General features: G+C 45.2%; 1 protein-coding gene across 1 annotated transcript in view; it reads left to right on the top strand.

The window, feature by feature from the left end:
* Positions 1–21,368, top strand: part of LOC120051219 (probable E3 ubiquitin-protein ligase HECTD4) — a 60,028-nt gene extending 38,660 nt beyond the window's left edge. The window contains exons 53-76 of the mRNA XM_038997962.1: positions 1,245–1,382; positions 3,932–4,068; positions 4,186–4,346; positions 4,443–4,624; positions 4,796–5,001; positions 5,102–5,232; positions 5,355–5,560; positions 6,134–6,313; positions 6,520–7,907; positions 8,024–8,231; positions 8,327–8,550; positions 8,708–8,853; positions 9,283–9,383; positions 9,512–9,635; positions 9,979–10,169; positions 10,377–10,523; positions 14,612–14,731; positions 14,824–14,979; positions 15,090–15,193; positions 15,456–15,677; positions 15,994–16,160; positions 16,363–16,558; positions 17,906–18,128; positions 18,947–21,368. Coding sequence (XP_038853890.1) covers positions 1,245–1,382; positions 3,932–4,068; positions 4,186–4,346; positions 4,443–4,624; positions 4,796–5,001; positions 5,102–5,232; positions 5,355–5,560; positions 6,134–6,313; positions 6,520–7,907; positions 8,024–8,231; positions 8,327–8,550; positions 8,708–8,853; positions 9,283–9,383; positions 9,512–9,635; positions 9,979–10,169; positions 10,377–10,523; positions 14,612–14,731; positions 14,824–14,979; positions 15,090–15,193; positions 15,456–15,677; positions 15,994–16,160; positions 16,363–16,558; positions 17,906–18,128; positions 18,947–19,083 — 5,195 coding nt within the window. The 3' untranslated portion in view covers positions 19,084–21,368. The remainder of the gene's footprint in view (positions 1–1,244; positions 1,383–3,931; positions 4,069–4,185; positions 4,347–4,442; positions 4,625–4,795; positions 5,002–5,101; positions 5,233–5,354; positions 5,561–6,133; positions 6,314–6,519; positions 7,908–8,023; positions 8,232–8,326; positions 8,551–8,707; positions 8,854–9,282; positions 9,384–9,511; positions 9,636–9,978; positions 10,170–10,376; positions 10,524–14,611; positions 14,732–14,823; positions 14,980–15,089; positions 15,194–15,455; positions 15,678–15,993; positions 16,161–16,362; positions 16,559–17,905; positions 18,129–18,946) is intronic.
* The last annotated feature ends 537 nt before the right edge of the window (positions 21,369–21,905 follow it).

The following is a 21,905-nucleotide window of genomic DNA, read 5'->3' as shown; positions in this document are numbered from 1 at the left end:
AATAATATTTTTTTCCCCTCACCCATCTACATACACACAATACCCCATAATGACAAAGTGAAAACATTATATATATTTTTTAAATCTTTGCAGATTTATTGAAAATGAAATACAGAAATATCTATTTTTCATAAGTATTCACACCCCTGAGTCAATACATGTTAGAATCACCTTTGACAGCGATTACAGCTGTGAGTCTTTCTGGATTTGTCTCTAAGAGCTTTCCACACAAGATTGTACAATTATAATTTTTTTAATTATTCAACCTCTGTCAAGTTGGTTGTTGATCATTGCTAGACAGCCATTTTCAAGTCTTGCCATGGATTTTCAAGACGATTTTAGTCAAAACTGTAACTAGGCCACTCAGGAACATTCAATCTAGTCTTGGCAAGCAACTCCAAGGTATATTTGGCCTTGTGTTTTTAGGTTATTGTCCTGCTGAAAGGTGAATTTGTTTTCCTCTAGGATTTTGCCTGTGCTCAGCTCTATTCTTTCTTTTTATCAACAAAAAAACTCCCTAGTCCTTGCCCAGTCATGTGGCCTCATGGTGAAATCCCTGCTCGGTTTCCTTCCTCTCCGTCAACTGAGTTAAGAAGGACGTCTGTATCTTTGTAGTGACTGGATGTATTGATACACCATCCGTAGTGTAATAACTTCACCATGCTCAAAGGGACATTCAATGTCTGCCTATTTTTACCCATCTACCAATAGGTTCCGCCATTTTCGAGGCATTCGAAAACCTCCCTGGTCTTTGTTGTTGAATCTGTGTTTGAAATTCCCTGCTCGACTGAGGGACCTTACAATTATCTGTATGTGTGGGGTACAGAGAGGAGGTAGTCATTCAAAAATCATGTTTAACACTGTTATTGCACACATAGTGAGTCCATGCAACTTATTATGTAACTTGTTAAGCACATTTTAACTACTGAACTTATTTAAGCTTGCCATAAGAGGGGTTGAATACTTATTGACTCAAGAGATTTCAGCTTTTTAATTTTGTATTAATTTATAAAAATTCTGTGTAGGCCAGTATCACAATAAATTCAGGCTGTAAAACAATAATATGTGGGGAAAGTTTGGGACACTCACTGAAAACTAGGTGGTGAAAGAGGTGGGAAACTCTGTAACTCCGTTTTAAAGAGCAACTCCCTATTGACTCCACTGTTTGACCTTTTTAAAACAAAGTGAAATATGTTTTTTGACATTTGTTCTTTTGTGGTGTTTTTATTATATATGTTTTGCAGGCATGGTTGACATAGCCCGGCAGACAGTGGAGTTCCTATATGAAGAGAACGGGGGCATCCCCCGGGACCTCTACCTCCCCACCATCGAGGACATCAAGGAGGAGGCCAACAAGTTCACCATCGACAAAGTCCGCAAAGGTCCCCTGCACTTGCACCCAACACAATGCTAGAGGTCTTAGTTATTGAATCATTTCAGTTTTTCTTCTGGATCAAAAAGGGACTTAGGTGGTGGGCGTGGCACGGGGCGCGGTCTGGGCGGCTGAATTTTAGAGAACATTTTAGAGGCCCTCATCTTGGAGGTGTAGAGAATTATTTTAATTTTTAAACCAATTTCCTGCAGTTTTACATATTTTTCCATGGAGCGTAGAGAAAACGTGGCAGTTTTAAAGCTGCAATTCTATGCATTTTGACAAGGCTAATGCAGTTTATTTTATTTTTTTCTCAAATGTAATAAAGTCAATACTGCTAAATTCCTTGTTTTGGGAATTTTACATTTTCCCTGATTTGTCTAGCTTTTATTTTAGTCATTGTTAGTTCTCAAATATTTTATAATAAAATAATATACACTGCTCAAAAAAATAAAGGGAACACTAAAATAACACATCCTAGATCTGAATGAATGAAATATTCTTATTAAATACTTTTTTCTTTACATAGTTGAATGTGCTGACAACAAAATCACACAAAAATTATCAATGGAAATCAAATTTATCAACCCATGGAGGTCTGGATTTGGAGTCACACTCAAAATTAAAGTGGAAAACCACACTACAGGCTGATCCAACTTTGATGTAACGTCCTTAAAACAAGTCAAAATGAGGCTCAGTAGTGTGTGTGGCCTCCACGTGCCTGTATGACCTCCCTACAACGCCTGGGCATGCTCCTGATGAGGTGGCGGATGGTCTCCTGAGGGATCTCCTCCCAGACCTGGACTAAAGCATCCGCCAACTCCTGGACAGTCTGTGGTGCAACGTGGCGTTGGTGGATGGAGCGAGACATGATGTCCCAGATGTGCTCAATTGGATTCAGGTCTGGGGAACGGGCGGGCCAGTCCATAGCATCAATGCCTTCATCTTGCAGGAACTGCTGACGCACTCCAGCCACATGAGGTCTAGCATTGTCTTGCATTAGGAGGAACCCAGGGCCAACCGCACCAGCATATGGTCTCACAAGGGGTCTGAGGATCTCATCTCTGTACCTAATGGCAGTCAGGCTACCTCTGGCGAGCACATGGAGGGCTGTGCGGCCCCCCAAAGAAATGCCACCCCACACCATGACTGACCCACCGCCAAACCGGTCATGCTGGAGGATGTTGCAGGCAGCAGAACGTTCTCCACGGCGTCTCCAGACTCTGTCACGTCTGTCACATGTGCTCAGTGTGAACCTGCTTTCATCTGTGAAGAGCACAGGGCGCCAGTGGCGAATTTGCCAATCTTGGTGTTCTCTGGCAAATGCCAAACGTCCTGCACGGTGTTGGGCTGTAAGAACAACCCCCACCTGTGGACGTCGGGCCCTCATACCACCCTCATGGAGTCTGTTTCTGACCGTTTGAGCAGACAAATGCACATTTGTGGCCTGCTGGAGGTGATTTTGCAGGGCTCTGGCAGTGCTCCTCCTTGCACAAAGGCGGAGGTAGCGGTCCTGCTGCTGGGTTGTTGCCCTCCTACGGCCTCCTCCACGTCTCCTGATGTACTGGCCTGTCTCCTGGTAGCGCCTCCATGCTCTGGACACTACGCTGACAGACACAGCAAACCTTCTTGCCACAGCTCGCATTGATGTGCCATCCTGGATGAGCTGCACTACCTGAGCCACTTGTGTGGGTTGTAGACTCCGTCTCATGCTACCACTAGAGTGAAAGCACCGCCAGCATTCAAAAGTGACCAAAACATCAGCCAGGAAGCATAGGAACTGAGTGGTCTGACTGCAGAACCACTCCTTTATTGGGGGTGTCTTGCTAATTGCCTATAATTTCCACCTGTTGTCTATTCCATTTGCACAACAGCATGTGAAATTTATTGTCAATCAGTGTTGCTTCCTAAGTGGACAGTTTGATTTCACAGAAGTGTGATTGACTTGGAGTTACATTGTGTTGTTTAAGTGTTCCCTTTATTTTTTTGAGCAGTGTATATAGGTCCATTTATCTTTTCTACATAATTTATATCTTGTTTAAGTTTACACTGAAATAGTACAAAAACAAAAACTGTTTGGACTTAAATGACCCGCCCAAGGATTTCAATGGCAGAAAAATCCCTGCCTTTATGTAACATCAACTTTGACCCTTACTTTAAATACATTAGTAAACACAGGATTTTCCCGATAGCTGGTTTAAATATGTTTTTTTATTTAACCTTTATTTAACTAGGCAAGTCAGTTAAGACAAATTCTTATTTACAATGACGGCCTACACCGGCCAAACCCGGACAATGCTTTGCCAATTGTGCGCCACCCTAAGGGACTCCCTATCACGTCCGGTTGTGATACTGCCTGGAATCGAACCAGGGTATCTGTAGTGACGCCGCAAGCACTGAGATGCAGTGCCTTAGACTGCTGCACCATTCGGGTCCACACAGAGCTCAATTTTATTTTTTGCATTTTTTGCAATATAGATGTCTAAACATTATCATTATGTACACTGATATGCTGTAGTGTTACCCGGCTTTGCCCTTACATATGTGTCCTCTTCTCAGGTTTGACCGTGGTCATCCGCTCTCCAGACAGCAACAACACCAACAGCACCACAGGTGGAACAGCCCTGCCCAAGTTTGCGATCCGAGGCATGTTGAAAACCTTCGGCCTGCACGGAGTGGTTCTGGACGTGGACTCTGTGAGTGTAGAACACCCGAACTTCACACTTCATAGAAACAAAGCGATGAGAAGTTGAGCTTTGTCTCTTTTGACAGTGTGTCAATGATCTCTCTCACTCTACTGTGTGTATGTCCAGGTGAATGAGCTGGTGCAGGTAGAGACGTACCTGCGCAGTGAGGGGGTGCTGGTGAGGTACTGGTATCCCATTGAGATGCTGGAGCGCCCCCCTGCTGGATCCCGCCGTACTGCTGCCAATGGCCTTGTCAATCTAGACAGCAGTAACATCCAGATCCACAGGTAACACACACACGCTAACACTTCCACTCCTACACACATTCTGAAATAACACGGCTAAGAACTATAAATCGTCCTCCGTGGCCTGCTGTGTTTCAGGGAGCTTCTGCGCTGTGAGAGTGCCCTGGCTAGGCTCTACTGCCGCATGGCTCTACTTAACATCTTTGCCCCCAAAAGCCCCCACACCTTCACCCGCCTCTTCCATATCCCAGCCGTTCGAGACATCACCCTGGAACACCTGCAGCTGCTGTCCAATCAACTTCTGGCTCCGCCTCTGCCTGGTAAGTGGCTTTCTCCAGATGAGATGATAATCCACAGAAAATAATGGGTTAAATAGAATACAGCTAGAGCAATGAATGGAATAAGAAGGTCTACACTGAAATAGTGTGTGGAGTGATTTGGAGGAGCTCTTTTCATGATCTGTGTGCCATGTTGTTCCCTTTGTCCTGCAGATGGCACCATCAGCTCCAGCTCCATCCTGCTGGCCCAGTCTCTACTCCACAACCTGCAGGGCCAGAGCTGCTCTCCCACAGACCTGTTCTACCAGGGCAACGCACAGCCCATCAGGGAGTGGCTCACCGTGGCCATCACCCGCGCCCTGCACCAGGGGGAGGAGAGCCTGCTGGAGCTCACCAAGCAGATCTGCTGCTTCCTACAGGTTAGCTCCCGATTCTGTGGCTCAATGTATATTTCCCCAGGGACGAAGATATTTTGCTTTTAACGTAGTTAATCTTGATTTCCCTTGTTCCGTTATGTAGAATGCACCAGAGCAGTTCATCTCAGAGGACTTCCCGGTATCAGAATCAAAGGTCAGCATGGATGTCAACTTCCCGGGTGCTGCCTTCGTGATCATCTCCTGCAAAGAGAGCCAACTAGGCTGCCGTAAAGAGTGAGCTAATTTAACACAATTACCTTTTTTCTAAGTTAAACCCATTAACCTTGATGACTCTAGATGCCTTACAGTGACCCATTTTCTGCCTCTCTATCCCCCCCCCCCCACACACACACTAGCTCCTCCCTGTACAAAGCCCCATGGGCGCGGGTCATGGTTTATGGCCTGGGTCACAAGGTGCGCAGGAACGGCCAGCTCAATCTAATGGAGGCGGTGTGCTACCCTCTGGATGCCTCGCCCTCCAACACAGGCCTCACCCCCCCTCCCACCACCAACCAATACCCCACTGTCATCATCCCCACCGACAAAGTGCACATCAAACTGGGTAAGTGCTTGATCTCCCTTAGTCCTGGCTTACAGTAATAGCTTCTTTCAGCTTGTCTACGTTCTAATTAGGGCTGGCACAATTATCACATAACCGTGTAACCGACAATTACGGACAATAACCGTGAACAAAAATAATAATCTTCTTAATATATACATTTTAGGAGAAGGGGGATTCAACTTCATATTCAAGTAGATATTGTTTACCCAATAGCAGTTTTACATTTTTTACATGAAGTGGGTAAAGTGGGTCATAATTTTACGACCAGAACGGCATGGTCGGGAGGAGAAGCTTGATCTCCAAAGGTTGCAAGAGGTCAAGACTATTTGTTTTTTAAACTGGGGTGTCACCAAAGCTGTGTTGTGTTCATTAGGTGTGTCGAAGCTAATTTTCAAAGATGTATTACAAGCAACAAAATGATGACAATAACCGTGGCCATTTCCATGACAATTAATCCCTACCCAAAATTCCATAATCGTCACAGCCCTGGTTCTTATTGTTTCTTTCTGTTTCACATGATTACCATGTATTTAATAGGTTGTTTCACCGTCTCTCTCTCTCTCTGTCTCTCAGGGGTGTCGCCCCCTCCTGGTGCGGTGCTGGTGCTGCACTCCCTGCCGCTGGAGTTCCCCCTGGCCTTGGCGTTTGCTGAGCAGCTACTGACGTGGAAGCTAGGGGAGAGCAGTGAGTGCTCTGAGGAGGAGTTGGACACTGTGCCCTCCTCTGTGCTGCTGCAGGTAGTGGAGCTGCTGGGTAAGTGCTACACTTCCAGAAAATCTCTTCTCTTTGAAATGTCTGCATCCATGGCTTTAGGTGTCCAACATGTCTGCACATTATTTCCATAACCCTCAGTCCCTTGTTGTGACTAATTTTGCATCCTGTTTTGCGCTTGACAACAAGTTGGTCTCCATTTTCAAATAGTTGATTTTACCCCTCTCTCCCTGTCTATGGTGTTCTAGGTGGGCTGCTATGGACCACAGATCTGGCACCCTGCATCAAGGAACTCTCCTTCCACCTGCTGGCTGAGCTCTTCCGTAAGATTCACCACCTGGAGCAGCGTAAGAGCCCTGCAGGCCTGTCCAGCTCCATCGCCCTGCTGCTCAACCCCTGCCTGGCCGTGCTTATGGCCCTGCAGACGGAGCTCCGCAAGCTGTACGACCGGGAGACCCAGGGCTGGGTGGCTGCAGGGGCCGGAGCAGGGTGCTCCTCTGGCGGGGGTGTCCTGGCCTTGGGGGCCGAGCAGAGCAGGTTCTCCACCTACTTCCACGCCCTGATGGAGGTGTGCCTGGCTGTAGCTGAGGTCACCCTCCCCCTCAACGTGGGGTGCTCAGGAGTGGGAGCGCTGTCCTCCACCAGTGCCCCTAACCTCAGCGACTCCTCCTCATCCTCCTCCTCCTCCCCAGGCCAGACCCCCCAGAGCCCCAGCCTGCTCTCCAAGCGTAAGAAGGTGAAGATGAAGCGAGAGCGTGCAGCAGCAGTGGCGGTAGCCTCAGGGAAGAGGGGTTCTGCTGGAGGGGCTCGCCTGTCAGAGAGCGATAGCGCCCTGCTCAACATGGCCGGTAGTAAACCTGAGGACATGCTGTGGTTCCACCGTGGCCTCACCCTGCTCATGATCCTGCGTCACCTGGCCAACAAGGATCCCCAGGGGCTGAGTGTGACAAATGATGCTGTGACTGACGCCTGCCAGGCCCTGGTGGGACCTACCTCTCACAGCCGTCTGCTGGTTCTCTCTGGCATCCCCACCCACCTGGAGGAGGCTGTGGTGCGCAGCGCCATCCGCAGGGCCTGCAACGCCCACGGGGGGCTCTTCAAGGATGAAATCTTCATCCCCCTGCAGGAGGATGACCCCAAAAAGTTCAAGGCAGGAGCTGGGGTGTCCACCCCTCTGGATGGCAAAGTAGCCCCCGGGCCTGAGCGTCCCTTCCCGAGCAACGAGAGCCCAGACAGCTCCAGCAGCGTGACCCCAGCCATGAGTGTCTCAGCCTCGGCCTCCACGAGCCAGACCTCCATCTGCAGCTCCTCGCAGGGGGGCGTTTCCCGCACCGCCAGTGAACTCTCTGTGGACCAGGAGCTGCTGGCTGCCCCACCTCTCACCCCAGCGGCTGCAGCCTCGGCTGTCCCCTCCCCACAGCAAGGCCCACTTGATCCCCACACGGTGTCCAGCCAGGAGAGCCTAGATATCTCCCTGTGCAGCACGGGGAGCCTGGGCAGTTTGGGCAGCCTGGGGGAGCCTTTGGACAGCGCAGAAACAGCCTCTGTTTCAGACGGGGGCTCCATGTACACAGTCACCTCTCTGGACAACAACGCCATCTTGGCCAGGCCCATTAAGGGCTATGCCGTCATAGAGGTGGGTCGCAAGTGCATTTTACACTGAAAACGTAATATATTGTTTATCGGTTTGTTTTTTGAGCTTTGATGGAGACAGACTTGCATGTGCTTCTGTTGTGCATATGCTGAATGTAGGTTCGTGCCCGGGCCAAAGTGGAGAAGATCCGTGCTAGCCTCTTCAACAGCAGTGATTTAATTGGCTTATCCAGCCTGGAGGGTGAGGAGGAGCTGATGGAGCTCACTAATGAGGAGATCCTCACAGCCTCCAGTGTCAACCAAAGCCTGTTTGACACACAGGGTAGCTCCGCCCTCGAGGACTACTTCCTGGACAAGTCTCTCAGAGGTTGTTAGTAGTATACTCTCTAACTATGTTTAACCACCTGTACTCTACCAATACCGATAAAGGGGTCATCATCTTTTCTCCTCCTATGTTACCAGGGGACAAGTTGGTGCCAAGTGCGCGAGACGTGCTGACAGACATCTATAAGAGTTGTGTCCACTCAGAGCAGATGCTGAGCCTCACGCCAGCCAAGCCTGTCAAAGTGTCAGACATCTACCTGAGCAAGGAGCAGATCAACTCCCAGACCCCTGGAAACCTCCTCCATGTCTTCTTCACTCACATACGGCCACCTAAGAAGGTGCTGGAGGACCAACTGACGCTGGTTGGTACACCACCCATGAGAGTGCTTGAACACACAAACTTGAAATATAGATATTATATGCTTAATTGACCCTGCCTCATCCACATGATTACACACATACGCACATCTATATGCATCTGCAGCCATGTTTATCTGAGCATTGCTATATGTTCTACAGATTCTGCGTAAATATGGCACCTCCAAGCCCAACAAGAACAAATACAGCAAGGTGGGTAAGGAACAGCACGCAGTCAAGGTGGTGAGCACCAAGAGACCCATCACCAAACCACCCAGCAAGGAGAAGTCTGTGCTCAACAGCGTCAGGTGAGTTTTAGCCCTCACCACACACACAATGCCACCCTGAAAGCCATTTTCCTAAATAGTTTCCACCCACACTTTTAAATTAGAGGCTTTGTAATTGCAGAAAGTAATGGGTTTCAAAATTATACTCCACATAAGATGCTTTTCTCAACGCTTCCCACGCTCAAATGTGTTACTTAAATAGTCTTTCAAATTAACTTCTCATATTTAGGAACACAGAATTGCAATAAAGACTATACCCTGTGGTTTCTTCATCCACTTACAGAAGGAAAATGGAGCGTGATTAAAGTTTGCTTATTATGCATAATCATCATATTAAGACTCATTCAGTATGCTGCCATGTCATCCATGACATTTGTCAGTACTCATTTAGACAAACATTTTCCATTGGCCCCTGTCCCTGTCCCTGACTTCTTTCCATGTCTCTATCAGGACTGCACTGAGTGAGAAGAGTGTACCGAAGCCCAAGACCCCTGAGAAATCAATGCCTGATGAGAAGGACATAGAGAAATCTCCTGCCAAGAAGCCTGAAGGTACTGACGCTCTGTACCCTCTCGTGTTACCTACATGCATCTCTCACTTGAGTTGATTAAGATTTCCCTGAAGTTAGAATGTAGATGTGCAAGTTCATGTATTTATATGTGTCCTCCCTCTGACATAGTCCCAGAGGAGAAGTACCTGACTCTGGAGGGATTCCATAAGTTTGCTGTGGACCGGGCCAAGCAGGACATCCGTAGCGTGTGGAGGGCCATTCTGGCCTGCGGTTACGACCTCCACTTTGAAAGGTGAGCTTGGTGACACAACCCCTCCAAGCCCCTGCAGGCAGCCTGGGGATGGTAGGTCACATTCTTAGCTGAGTGGGGAATGGAACACACATGACTGGAGCAGGTTGTACACATTCAGAGCATGGAACACACTGTGACTGTTACGTCAACACATGACATATTTACACATGATGTACTCTAAGAAAATATTTTTCTTGAATTATCTGCATCACACAGATAATTCATAACACAGATTCCTGCACAGTGTGTAATCAGAGAAAGTCAGCTGGGGTAAGATTAAGCCATATGAATGTAGAGGGTCTTTTCATATCTAGTGGCTGTTCCCCTTCTCTTCTGTTTCCAGGTGTACCTGTATAGACACGCGTCACGCCCAGAAGGCTTGTAGGAGGTGGAGTCTGGAGATGGACGTAGCATTGGTTCAGTACATCAACAGGCTGTGTGGTCACCTGGCCATCACACCTGCCAGGCTGCACCCCCACGAGGCATACCTGGACCCCAGTGACATCGCTGATCCACGCGTGGCCTGTCTCCTCAGTATGTGACCTACTCACTGACAGACCACGTCATCAGTTTACATACGCAAGCTATTTTTACATGTTTGTATGGTATCGAACGTCAGTAAACGTGATTGTGAGTGTGTGTGTTTACATGTACATAGTTAGTGGGTGGGTGGATGGGTATGTGTGTTGCTGTGTACACATTTCTCTTCTCTGATGTGCGTGCGTGTGTGTGTGTGTGTAGATGTGCCTGTGGAGAGCTTGCGTCTACGCTTTGCTCTACTGCAGTCTCTCAACAACACCCTGGAGAGTTTCTTCCTGCCGCTGGTGGAGCTGAGACAAACACACACCTACCAGAACAGCATCGCAGCACTGCTCTGTGGGGCCAAAGGTGACACACACACATAACAATAACGTCTCAGCACAGCTTTGTCAGGTCAAAGGCACATAGTGTGCTGTATATGGGTCATTAAGGACTGGTTTTGTTTCAGGGCATTGACCTCTTGATAAATCTTTAAAACGTTTTACATTGTGACTGCCTCTGGGGGTCTAGGTGGGGCATATGAACTAGAGGTCTTCATGGGTCCAAAAAGTTCCAAAATGGATCCGTAGCCACCTGACCCGATATGCATAAATAAATAAAGTTAAATGGAGAACCGTTCCAAATGGACCCGAGGACAGTCTGACATGTTCTGAAAAGGACCTTAGAAAACAGACCCGTGCTTGTTCAGCTCTGAGAGTAGAAAAAGTGTGAGAAAGAAACCTCCAACTGGGTGCTGCCAGCACCATCAATAAAAAAACGATATTGGCCAAAATATCCACAGTTAATTGTCTTGAAAAAATATTTGTTTCGATGTGTACCATATTCAAAACTTTAGTCTTATTGTTTTTGTTTTTTACTTTCCTTAAACAATAATTGTTCAGCTGTCAGAGGTTTGACCAATAAATGCATCAGGGCATTGCATGCATTATAAGTGTCGACTATATGGTATTAATATTAAAAAAATATATATATATATTAACCCTCTAGTGTCTAAGCCGGGGGAGCTAACATGGAGTTGTTTTAAGATGGTCATACCAAGGATTATTTGACTATTTCATTTAGAATTTTAAGACCCCTTAAGGTCTAAAAAACAATATTAAAAAAAATTATTGGATGAAACATTGAATTTGGCATTAATGCTATTAGCTAACATAAACACATTGAATAACAGATTAACTACAACATAAAGTCCCCCCCAAAAAATCTAAAGGAAGTTTGTTCTGAAGTGTCTGCCATATATCTAAGAGAAATATCCCAATATTTTAGGCTCTAAACTATCTCCTTATATACTTCCATAATTACATTAAACTGGTACTGGGGACCTTCAGACGAGGCTTGTGGGCGTCCTAGAGAATACAATTTTGTTTGTGAGTCTCATTTTTCAATCCAAACTTTCAATAGTTTGTAGGCCAAACTGTTTGGACGCTACATACGATTTTGTGAGAAGACCGATTTTCGTAGATGTCTCAAAGTCTGACAAACACCGCTCTACAGTTGCTCTGCCACCTTTCACCGCAGATGCGGAAGGGTGATATCGGTGGATACGGTTTATTGAGACGCAGGCCCATGCAAAAAATAACATATCTCTAGCTTAAACAGACAGATTTTGATGGGTATTTATGTTAGTTAGATTTGCGCGAGGGCTAAGGGTTAAGGGAGACATGCTTACGCATAGCCCTAGAGCGACTGAAATACAGATGGAGATATGCCAGCGCTATGTTCCCGACATCGACAGATTTCTTTACACTTGTCAGATATGCTACTACTGCTATACATACAGTGCCTTCGGAAAGTATTTAGACCCCTTGAGTTTTTCCACATTTTGTTACGTTAGACTTACTCTAAAATGTACTAAATACAAATTAAAATCCTCATTAATCTACACACAATACCCCATAATGACAAAGCGAAAACAGGTTTCAATTATTTTTTGCAATTGTATGCATAAAAAAAATACAAAAAATGAAATACCTTATTTATGTAAGTATTCAGACCCTTTGCAATGAGACTTGGAATTGAGCTCAGGTGCATCCTATTTCCATTCATCATCTTTGAGATGTTTCTACAACTTGGAGTCCACCTGTGGTTATTTCAATTGATTGAACATGATTTGGAAAGGCACACACCTGTCTATATAAGGTCTCACAGTTGACAGGGTATGTCAGCAAAAACCAAGCCATGAGGTCGAAGGAATTGTCCGTAGAGCTCCGAGACAGGATTGTGTCGAGGCACAGATCCGGGGAAGGGTACCAAAACATTTCTGCAGCATTGAAAGTTTTTAAGAACACAGTGGCCTCCATCATTCTTAAATGAAAGAAGTTTGGAACCACCAAGGCTCTTCCTAGAGCTGGTCGCCTGGCCAAACTGAGCAATCGAGGGAGAAGGGCCTTGATCAGAGAGGTGACCAAGAACCCAATGGTCACTCTGGCAGAGCTCTAGAGTTCCTCTGTGGAGATGGGAGAACCTTCCAGAAGGACATCAATCTCTGCAGCACTCCACCAATCAAGCCTTTATGGTATAGTAGGCCTAACGGAAGCCACTCCTCAGTAAAAGCCACATGAAAGCCCGCTTTTGTTTGCCAAAAGGCACCTAAAGACTCTCAGACCATGAAACATGGTGGTGGCAGCATCATGCTAAGGGGATGTTTTTCAGCGGCAGGGACTGGGAGAGTAGTCAGGATCGAGGCAAAGATGAACGAAGCAAAGTACAGAGATTCTTAATGAAAACCTCCTCCAGAGCGCTCAGACTGAAGTTTCACCTTCAACAGGAAAACGACCCTAAGCGCACAGCCAAGACGAGGCAGGAGTGGCTTTGGGACAGGTGTGCCAAACTTGTAGTGTCATACCCAAGAAGAATTGAGGCTATAATCGCTGCTAAAGGTGCTTCAACAGTAAAGGGTCTGAATAGTTATGTAAATGTGATATTTCTGTTTTTTATTTGTAATAAATTAGCAAACATTTCTAAAAACCTGTTTTTGCATTGTCATTATGGGGTATTCTGTGTAGATTGATGAGGGGGAAAACGATTTAGTCAATTTTAGAATAAGGCTATAACTTAACAAAATGTGGAAAACGTCAAGGGGTCCGAAGATAGGCATTATCTTGTTAGATTAAAGGAGTAACTCTGGTAGGCCTTCCTCAGCTCAAGTTCAACTGTCAGAGTCAGTTGGAGTGCCGTTGCGCAAGCATTGCCTTCACAGGCCTGCAGTAGCTAAGCCTAATGATAGCCATAGCACACCAAACCTTCACCAAGTGTCTTAACTTTAATAGGGTAATACCAAAAGTAAGTCAAGTCATTGTTTATAGGGAAAATACAAACAGGTTATTATATTGTGGCATTCAGTTAAGTTTTGCATCTTTTGGTTTTTCCTTTTCATGGTTTGAATCCGAGTAGCATAGTGGGCCTACTGGTAATTCTATTATATTGCGACAAACACATTACAACTGGAACTTAATTTGTCCAAAAAATGTCTCAACAGAATAAAACCTTCAAAAAAGTTAACAGGCTAGGCCTAAATTGCGGCTATAACCAACAACGGCGATTGCTTACTGTAGGCCTACCCAACAAATGACAGCAATAGGCTAATACTATTTATTTTACAACAGGCCTACTTTTAACCTTAAACTAAATACAAAGCACAAAATGAAAAAGACAGAACATGATTTAGCCAACACAAATGTCTCAACAAAATGAAACAAAACACTTTGGGTAGGCTATTTAAAGAACTGGTTTAGATGATTAAATAGGCCTATAATAATAATTATAATAATAATGATTTACAATGGTGATGATAATAATAATGACTAAACAATTGATAATAAGTACGAAAATAGATAAATGAAAGGTAGAAAATTGCATCGAACCTGAATTGAGTTGTGCACAGTCCATTTGGCTGCGCCAATATTCTTCTCATCTTTGTCCACTACAATATCAAAACGTCCCGAGGACATTCCCCTTGTCGGTTTCTTTTCACTCTACTCTTTCTTCTCCAACTTTGGTTTTACATCAATGAAAAAGCACTTGGCAATCAACAGTAGCCTAGGCCAAGGCCCCTTTTACTCTTCTTTCTATCCCCCCTAGCAGTAGGCACACATGAGGTGAGCATTCGGAACCAGTTTCAGCTGGGCATAAGCTATACGTTTTATTGAATTACAATTGGCTGACACCGATAATAAGGCAGTTCTCATCACATAAACACTAAATTAACAGAGTACAGGGCCAATTGGGTCCAGTTGTTAAATCAATTTGAATTGCACATACCCAGGGCTCATGGTAATTGTATCAGACCAAATACGAGACAATATTCAGAATTTAGGACCCGGTCCTGGGTCGGATCTCAGAATTTTGTGTTTGTTGAAACCTTGAATATCTAATATGAACTGGATTAAAGCTTGCTGACCTTCCACCCATTCTACCTCCACCCTATCTCTATGCAGGACTGGTGTTCTATGATACCAAAGTGATAGTGATGAACCAGGTGCTGAACGCCACAGTACAGCGGACTGCAGACCACGCTGCCCCCGAGATCACACTGGACCCCCTGGAGATTGTAGGAGGTGAGCTCATAGGCCAAGCCCAGAGTCCTGTTTTACGTTCATTCACATTATGCTCTCTACGTTGAGTGTTGATGGTGTGTGTGTTTCTCCAGGAGAGATCCCTTCGTCAGAGAACACCTACTTCTGCCAGGCAGCACGCCAGCTGGCCTGTGTGCCCTCGTCCCAGCTGTGTGTGAAGCTGGCCAGCGGAGGAGACCCCACCTATGCCTTCAACATCCGCTTCACTGGAGAGGAGGTCCACGGCACCAGTTAGTATTAACCTTCTTCCCCTAACTTTGTCCGCTTGGAATTAACTCGTGTTGGATCAGACTGCAGGTGAAACACTGTCTGTTGACCCCTGACCTCTGTGTCTCTCCAGGCGGTTCCTTCCGTCATTTCCTGTGGCAGGTGTGTAAGGAACTCCAGAGCTCTGCCCTCTCCCTGCTGCTCCCCTGCCCCAGTGTAGCAGCCAACCGCAACAAGGTACTGTACAGTGACACGCCTATCTGCCTTCTCCCTCAGTATGCCCTGGTTGCAGCACCATTTTAACACCAGGAAGAAAACAATGTCCAAATAGTTTGTGTACATTTGTATTAATCCTGCTCCCCACAGTATATACTAGGAGTATAAATCATGTCTAGATTGCAAACCAGTTGAGCACTGCATGGGCAATGATCACTGCATTACTGATAGGCTAGAAGGGTCTAACTTGATTGTGGTGCTTTTGTGCCGTTTTGTTCCAAAGGGGAAGTATATTCTGACGCCCTGTCCGATCAGCTATGCGGAGGAGCAGCTGCTGCACTTCTTTGGCCAGCTGTTGGGCATCGCCATCCGGGCAGACGTGCCACTGCCCCTGGACCTGCTGGGCTCCTTCTGGAAGGGCCTGGTGGGTGAGCCCCTGGACCCAGAGCAGGACCTGCAGGAGGCCGATCTGCTCACATACAACTACGTCAAGAAGATTGAGAGTGTAAGAGACAGTCGTCATATAGACAGTCATATGGGCAGTGTAATGTAGTGACTCCTCTTTCTGGAAAAAGGACGGGTGATTTTGAAAGCTCTGACCAGAAACAACTAATCAGAACTGGTGAAGCAGGTTTTCCATGGTTCAGCAAGTATTTAGCCTATTGACCAATCCCTTTCTACTGTAACTCTATACTGTCCCTACGGTCACTGCTTTCTGCAGTTCACATCCAGACTGTAGTTTCTCCATTCCACTGTCCCCCCTTGTCTCCATGTTCAGTGTTCTATTGACCTCTACACAACCCTTGCCCTCTGCCCCCCAGGTGAGTGAGGAGGAGGATCTGGAGGCCCTGTGTGCAGAGATCTCGTCCCAGCACCACTCAGGAGAAAGCCCCGACTCCCCCAGCCGGCCCTGCTGCACCTTCACCTACATCACCATGACCGGAGAGGAGGTGGAGCTGTGCCAAGGGGGAGACAACCTCAGTGTCAGGTACAGGGATATCCTGCCTCTATGGCCAGGGGACTTGTTCAGTTCATATGGGTCTCTGTTGATGTACTGTGATTCCCTTTACCCATCAGTTCTTCTCTAAAAATAATTTTGCTCATGTAGTCTAGAGTACTTTCTGACTTTGAAGGAATGTGTTATCTCTGTTTAACCCCTCTATCCTTCTACACTGTGTGTGTGTGTGTAGCTGGGAGAATAAGGATGTGTATGCGCGGGCATTGCGGGGCCTGCGTCTGCAGGAGCTTCAGAATGTGGAGTGTATGACAGCGGTGCGAGCGGGCCTGGGCTCCATCATCCCCCTGCAGCTCCTCACCATGCTCAGCCCCCTGGAGGTGGAGCTACGAACCTGTGGCCTGCCCTACATCAACCTGGAGTTCCTCAAGGTAGCTGATGCATACATCTGCCACCTCAAACCTACTGTACACACCCCTTCTGAAACCCTAGGACGCTCCAATCAACACTCCACTGTCCTCATCCTTATCCACCAGTAAGAGTAATAGTCACAGCCAGGGCTCTAAAGTGTGACCAATTTGGTTGCGTATGCGACTAAATATTTTGCTGTGCGACCTGTAGTTTTATTTTGGATGCCAGTGCGACTTACAGAGTCCCCCAAAAATTCAATGCGTAAACAATATTTGGCCACAACACTCTTCTCTAAACTTCTCAAAAAAGACAGGCTGCCTCCCACGGCTGCTTGCTTCCAGTTCCCGGGCCACACACTCGAGCCCCGCCCCATGGCAGTCAAGCAGGCAGCACAGTTACTCCGTACTGTTTGTTTTCTCAACATGTTGTCAGTTCATGCAATCAATATATTCTTCCAAAACAAGAATGATGCTGCTTTGCACATTGCTTCTAAATATGAATCCACATGTTTTCTCTATCTCTGTTAGTCTAAGAAAGTTGGCATGTGCCTAAAATAATACTAATCGCAAATGCTTATTGCTAACTAGCTTTTGGCTAGCTAATATGCCATTTAGATAAATGTACTAGCTAGTGCAAAGCAAATGTTAGCTCTAATACAGGTTGCTACCGGTGGTGGTGTAGATCAGTGTGTTTCTGCAACGGCATGTTCTGAATCTGATAGATTATTCTAAAATGTTTGTATAAATGCAAAATCTATTCAAATGTGTTTAGAGCCCCCTGGGAAACACTGACCAACACTTTGGTTCCTACCCTACCCTCCTATCTGGCTTTTTTGTTTGTTGTCATGCCAAACAACACCAACCATAGAATTAGAATAAGCATTCTATTTCTATGATTTCAACAGTTCACCCAAGTGTTTAGATCTATATCGCAAATCAAATCGCAATATTTGGTTTTAAAAAATCTGTTATATTTTTTGCCCATATCGTGCAGCGCTGGTAACTTTTACAAGTATATGCAAACTTTTGGTGGCACAGAAAGAAAGGAAAATGTATATTTTCCTCAGGAGATGTGCTTTAAAAGTAAGCAGGATTCATATAGGCCCAACGTCGGCTATATCTCAATCAATTACAAAATCGACTTTTCTGGTGCTCCTACATTTTGTGGTGCTCCTAACTTCTCTAAGTTAGGAGCACCAGTGCTACAATGTAAAAAAAAGTATATATATGTTTAACCTGGTCTCGGTATAGAGTAATGAGAAGAAATCACTATGTTTTTGGAGGGCAGTAATAGTGAATGTCTTTACCTAGGAGAGTCTCATCATTGTCCCTCTTTTGCCTGAACCCCTGTTATCTCTCCCTCCGTAGGCCCACACCATGTACCAGGTAGGTCTGATGGAGACAGACCAGCACATTGAGTTCTTCTGGACGGCCCTGGAGATGTTCACCCAGGAGGAGCTCTGCAAGTTCATCAAGTTTGCCTGCAACCAGGAGCGCATCCCCTTTACCTGCCCCTGCAAGGATGGGGGCCCGGACACCGCCCACGTACCCCCCTACCCCATGAAGATTGCCCCTTCGGACGGGGCAGCAGGTAAGTGCCGGGAAAAGTCAGTGTGTGGTGTGTGTGTGTCATAGAGAGATACAAGTCAAAGTCACTCATGTTGCTATCTGCTTGTTGTCTTCAAACCTTGGAATTATTGAACATTTTGTTTGCTATGTTTACCCTTCGTGGATTTATTATGTCTGGAAATTAGTAGGGGTTGTTCTATGGGGAGAAGATACAGAGCAGTTTTCTTAAAACGAAATACCTCACACCTCTGCTGTGTGTATTAGGCCTACTATATAGCCTTCAATAAGGGAACTGTTTATCGGCTTGTAGTTTATCAGGCTCCAATGAAGATTTTTGGAACTTCTCAAAGGACTTTTTATCCCACATTTTGGACACTAGACTCCCAAAAACATTTTATACCCATGTCAGCCTCCAATTACAGCAGTATGAACTGCACATTTAGATTAGAGCACATGTAGTTTCCGGGTTAGGGGAGGGTTTGGCCAGGGTAGGCTGTCATTGTAAATAAGAATTTGTTCTTAACTGACTTGCTTAGTTAAGTAAAGGTTGAATAAAAAATGAAAGATTAGAGGTACGGGCCATTATTTACATGGAGAACATGGGATTGATTGAAAATAACTTTCTAGACTACATAATACTCTCCGCAGATTAATTTAAACATGGTAGAAGTGCACTTGAGATGATACATTTTTTAAAGGTTATATTATACATGTGACATTTCCACCTGCAAAATCCATGAAAAAATACAATTTAGGCCTAAAATATTACATGTTGCTCCTTTAATGTGTTAAGCTGCTTTTTCTTCCTACAGTATGTTTACCTATTTGTGTGGTTTCCAGGTTCGCCAGACTCTCGCTACATCCGGGTGGAGACCTGTATGTTTATGGTGAAGCTGCCCCAGTACAGCTCCCTGGATGTGATGCTGGAGAAGCTGCGCTATGCCGTCCACTACCGTGAAGACCCTCTCAGCGGCTAAAGGGACCTGATGGAGTACACCACCTCCTCCATATGATGCCGCTTCAACACCAACCCTACTATTTCTTACCCATACGGCCCCACCCTTTCACCGCTCCATCCCCCACCCACCTTTACCTCCGCCCTCTCCTGAAGAGCTGGGACTACCCACAGAACAGAAGGCCAACCTGCTTTACCAAGAACACACTGAAGCTTTTCCTTTCTTGGCTTGTTTTATGTTTGGCTTTGTACCAGCGCTTCATTTCAATAACATTGTAATCAGGTTGAGCCTTTCAGGAGTGTGTTTTGACTCATGTTTTCAGACCTGATGTAGGGGAGTTCAGCCCCACTTGCCTTGACACTGATGTTCATGTCTCTTCTGGTTGCACTGAGTTTTGGAGTGACATTGAGGTAACTCTTTGATCACTACACTGAGTGGGAGGGAGCTGTGACAGGGCACATACCATTTTTCTTTATTGGGGAAGTTAATCTCTTCCACCTTATTTCTCCTCACTTTTCTTTATTCTTCCTCTCCTCCCTCTCTTTCAGAGGTCCTTACAGTTCCCCTCCCACTCACTACCAGAGGGGACTATCTTTCTAAGGCATGCCTTTACCACAAGCAGCACCTCCTCAAAAAGGGGAGAGGGAGGCTCAGTGTGAAAAGGGAACCCCAAATATTCCTCTGGAAGCAAGAGTTGAGTATTGTTTGATGTTTGAGAGAGTTCATTTTAGATATTAAGTGGACTACTATGATGCTGCCTATTTATTACCAGTTCAGCTCTCTGCATTCAAAACGTTGACAAGCGCTGTATAGGACATTATATAGTTACTGCCTGTAAAGTTGGACTGCTAAAGGACAAAACTAGCTATCTGCCTATATTATACGGTGAATATATTTTATTCAAGTCTATTAAGAGGGTATATAAGTCATGTAAAAAGTCATTTTAATCTATTAAGTTGCAGTTTTGAGTTTAAGGTATCCTAGTAGCTGTGGCAGAAGGGTAAGGTCACGCACACTGAAGCTGGACTACCAGACTAAAGCTCTACCTGGTTGCCAGATTTGGCCTTCTGTGTTGCCAGATCTCCTATACTTGCATTTCAGGTTGCAAAACCTGTGTTGCTTTGTGAAATGAGAGAGAGATGTTCTCCTGAGCTGCTTGTGTGCTACTGCTACTGAATGTGTGCCGAATCCCCCTGCCCAACACACAATACACACACCAGGGGGTTGAATTCACTTTCATTTTGCCTTTTTATAGATTTCCTGTGATGAATGAGCAGGATTTCTGTTGGGTTTTTTGTTTTATTTTACCCATAACCAAAATGTTTAGCTGTGTAAAGAAAAAATGTAAATATACTTCTACGTTATATTTGATGGCAGTTTTTTTGAATTGCTGCATCACTTCACCAATGATTTTTTGTTTTGTTTGTTTTGTTCTGCACTATTCTTCCAGGGGAAAAATATTATTTAAAAATGAGATAACTAGGATATTCTTTATTGGATATCCAGTTTGTTGGGTTTTTATTTTTTACAGATTTTGAAATTACCAGTAATGTATCACCTTAATGTCTTGCAGGGCCGGATTACCGAACGGGCACGCAGGGCAACCCCCCCCCCCCAAAAAATAAATAGCATATGATAGCAAAATGTGTAGAATTGCAGGAAATTCGCTTTAACACTGCAAAAAAACATCTTAGCCTCATGACAAAATGTGTAGAATATCATTATAAAACTGCACATTTTTCTCTGCACCATGGCTTAATGTGTTGAAATGCATTATGTTTTTGGGGACGTCGGTTCCCCCGGGGCCCCAAATGCAGTAGTCCGGCCCTGATGTCTTGTAACTCAGATGGATTCTATCACTCGTTCTCTTCTACTCCATGGTGAAACATGTTTTCTTGTGTGAGTAAAACAGCCATTTGACTTGGATGGGACCTGAAGAACACGACAGTTACCGCAAAATATTTGAGATGGATGTTTGGATTGCTTGCCAATTTGGTTTTGGTTTTGTTCTTTTAAAGGGTAAATTGCTGCTAACAAGGACGCTCCTTCTATTCCTACCTCTTTTGGAGGAGTAGAACAGACCATTACAAAGGACATTCATACAAAGAGGTGTTGAGATAAGAAAATGTGTTCTGTACATTTACTTGATATTTATTACAATTATTTATGGTTGCATTAAATTAACTTTTACTGTCTTACCTCTGCACATCAAACATAACACAGATCTTTAAAATGGACTATACAGAGGTAGAGGATAATATGGAGTTTGAGATTTCTGTGTCACAATAAAACATGTCTTGATGTAAGCATGTTTTGTTGACTTATTGCTCTTGTCAGGACACACACAGGAAAAATTAAACATAAGACAGGCGCTGGACTACAACCCAGAAGGAAAGAGAATATCCTGGCAAGAGGTCAACAGGTTTGTCAGTATTTTATATATTATAATTTCTTCTATTTGAGTGTTTTTCACCCAGCCACATTCACACTGGCATTTAATCACAGTGTAAACCCACTTAATCTGCCAGTCTTTGCTCAGATGTGTGTTTGCCAAAGAATAGCCTGTCAGATAAATTGTGATGCTTTTCTTCACACATCAACAAAACCTCAAGCGTTTACCGAAAGGGTTTTGAAAGATAAAGGATCTGGTTATCTTATGTCCACACAGACCATTGTGTGAAAGACTGGGTGCTAACCATGACAGATGAAGCTGGCTACTCTGCTTCCTTATTGCCATCCTTCTGCTGTATGTTTTATCTACGGGCCCTAGCTAGTCCCAACTCCAACACGTGTTACATCACCCCATCCTGCTATATAAACCAGACACCTTTTCAGAGCAGCAA

This window comes from Salvelinus namaycush, chromosome 1 (assembly GCF_016432855.1).
Source record: "Salvelinus namaycush isolate Seneca chromosome 1, SaNama_1.0, whole genome shotgun sequence".
NCBI lineage: Eukaryota > Metazoa > Chordata > Actinopteri > Salmoniformes > Salmonidae > Salvelinus > Salvelinus namaycush.
The sequence above is the reverse complement of the archived record's forward strand: the minus strand, read 5'-3'. Positions and strand labels throughout refer to the sequence as shown.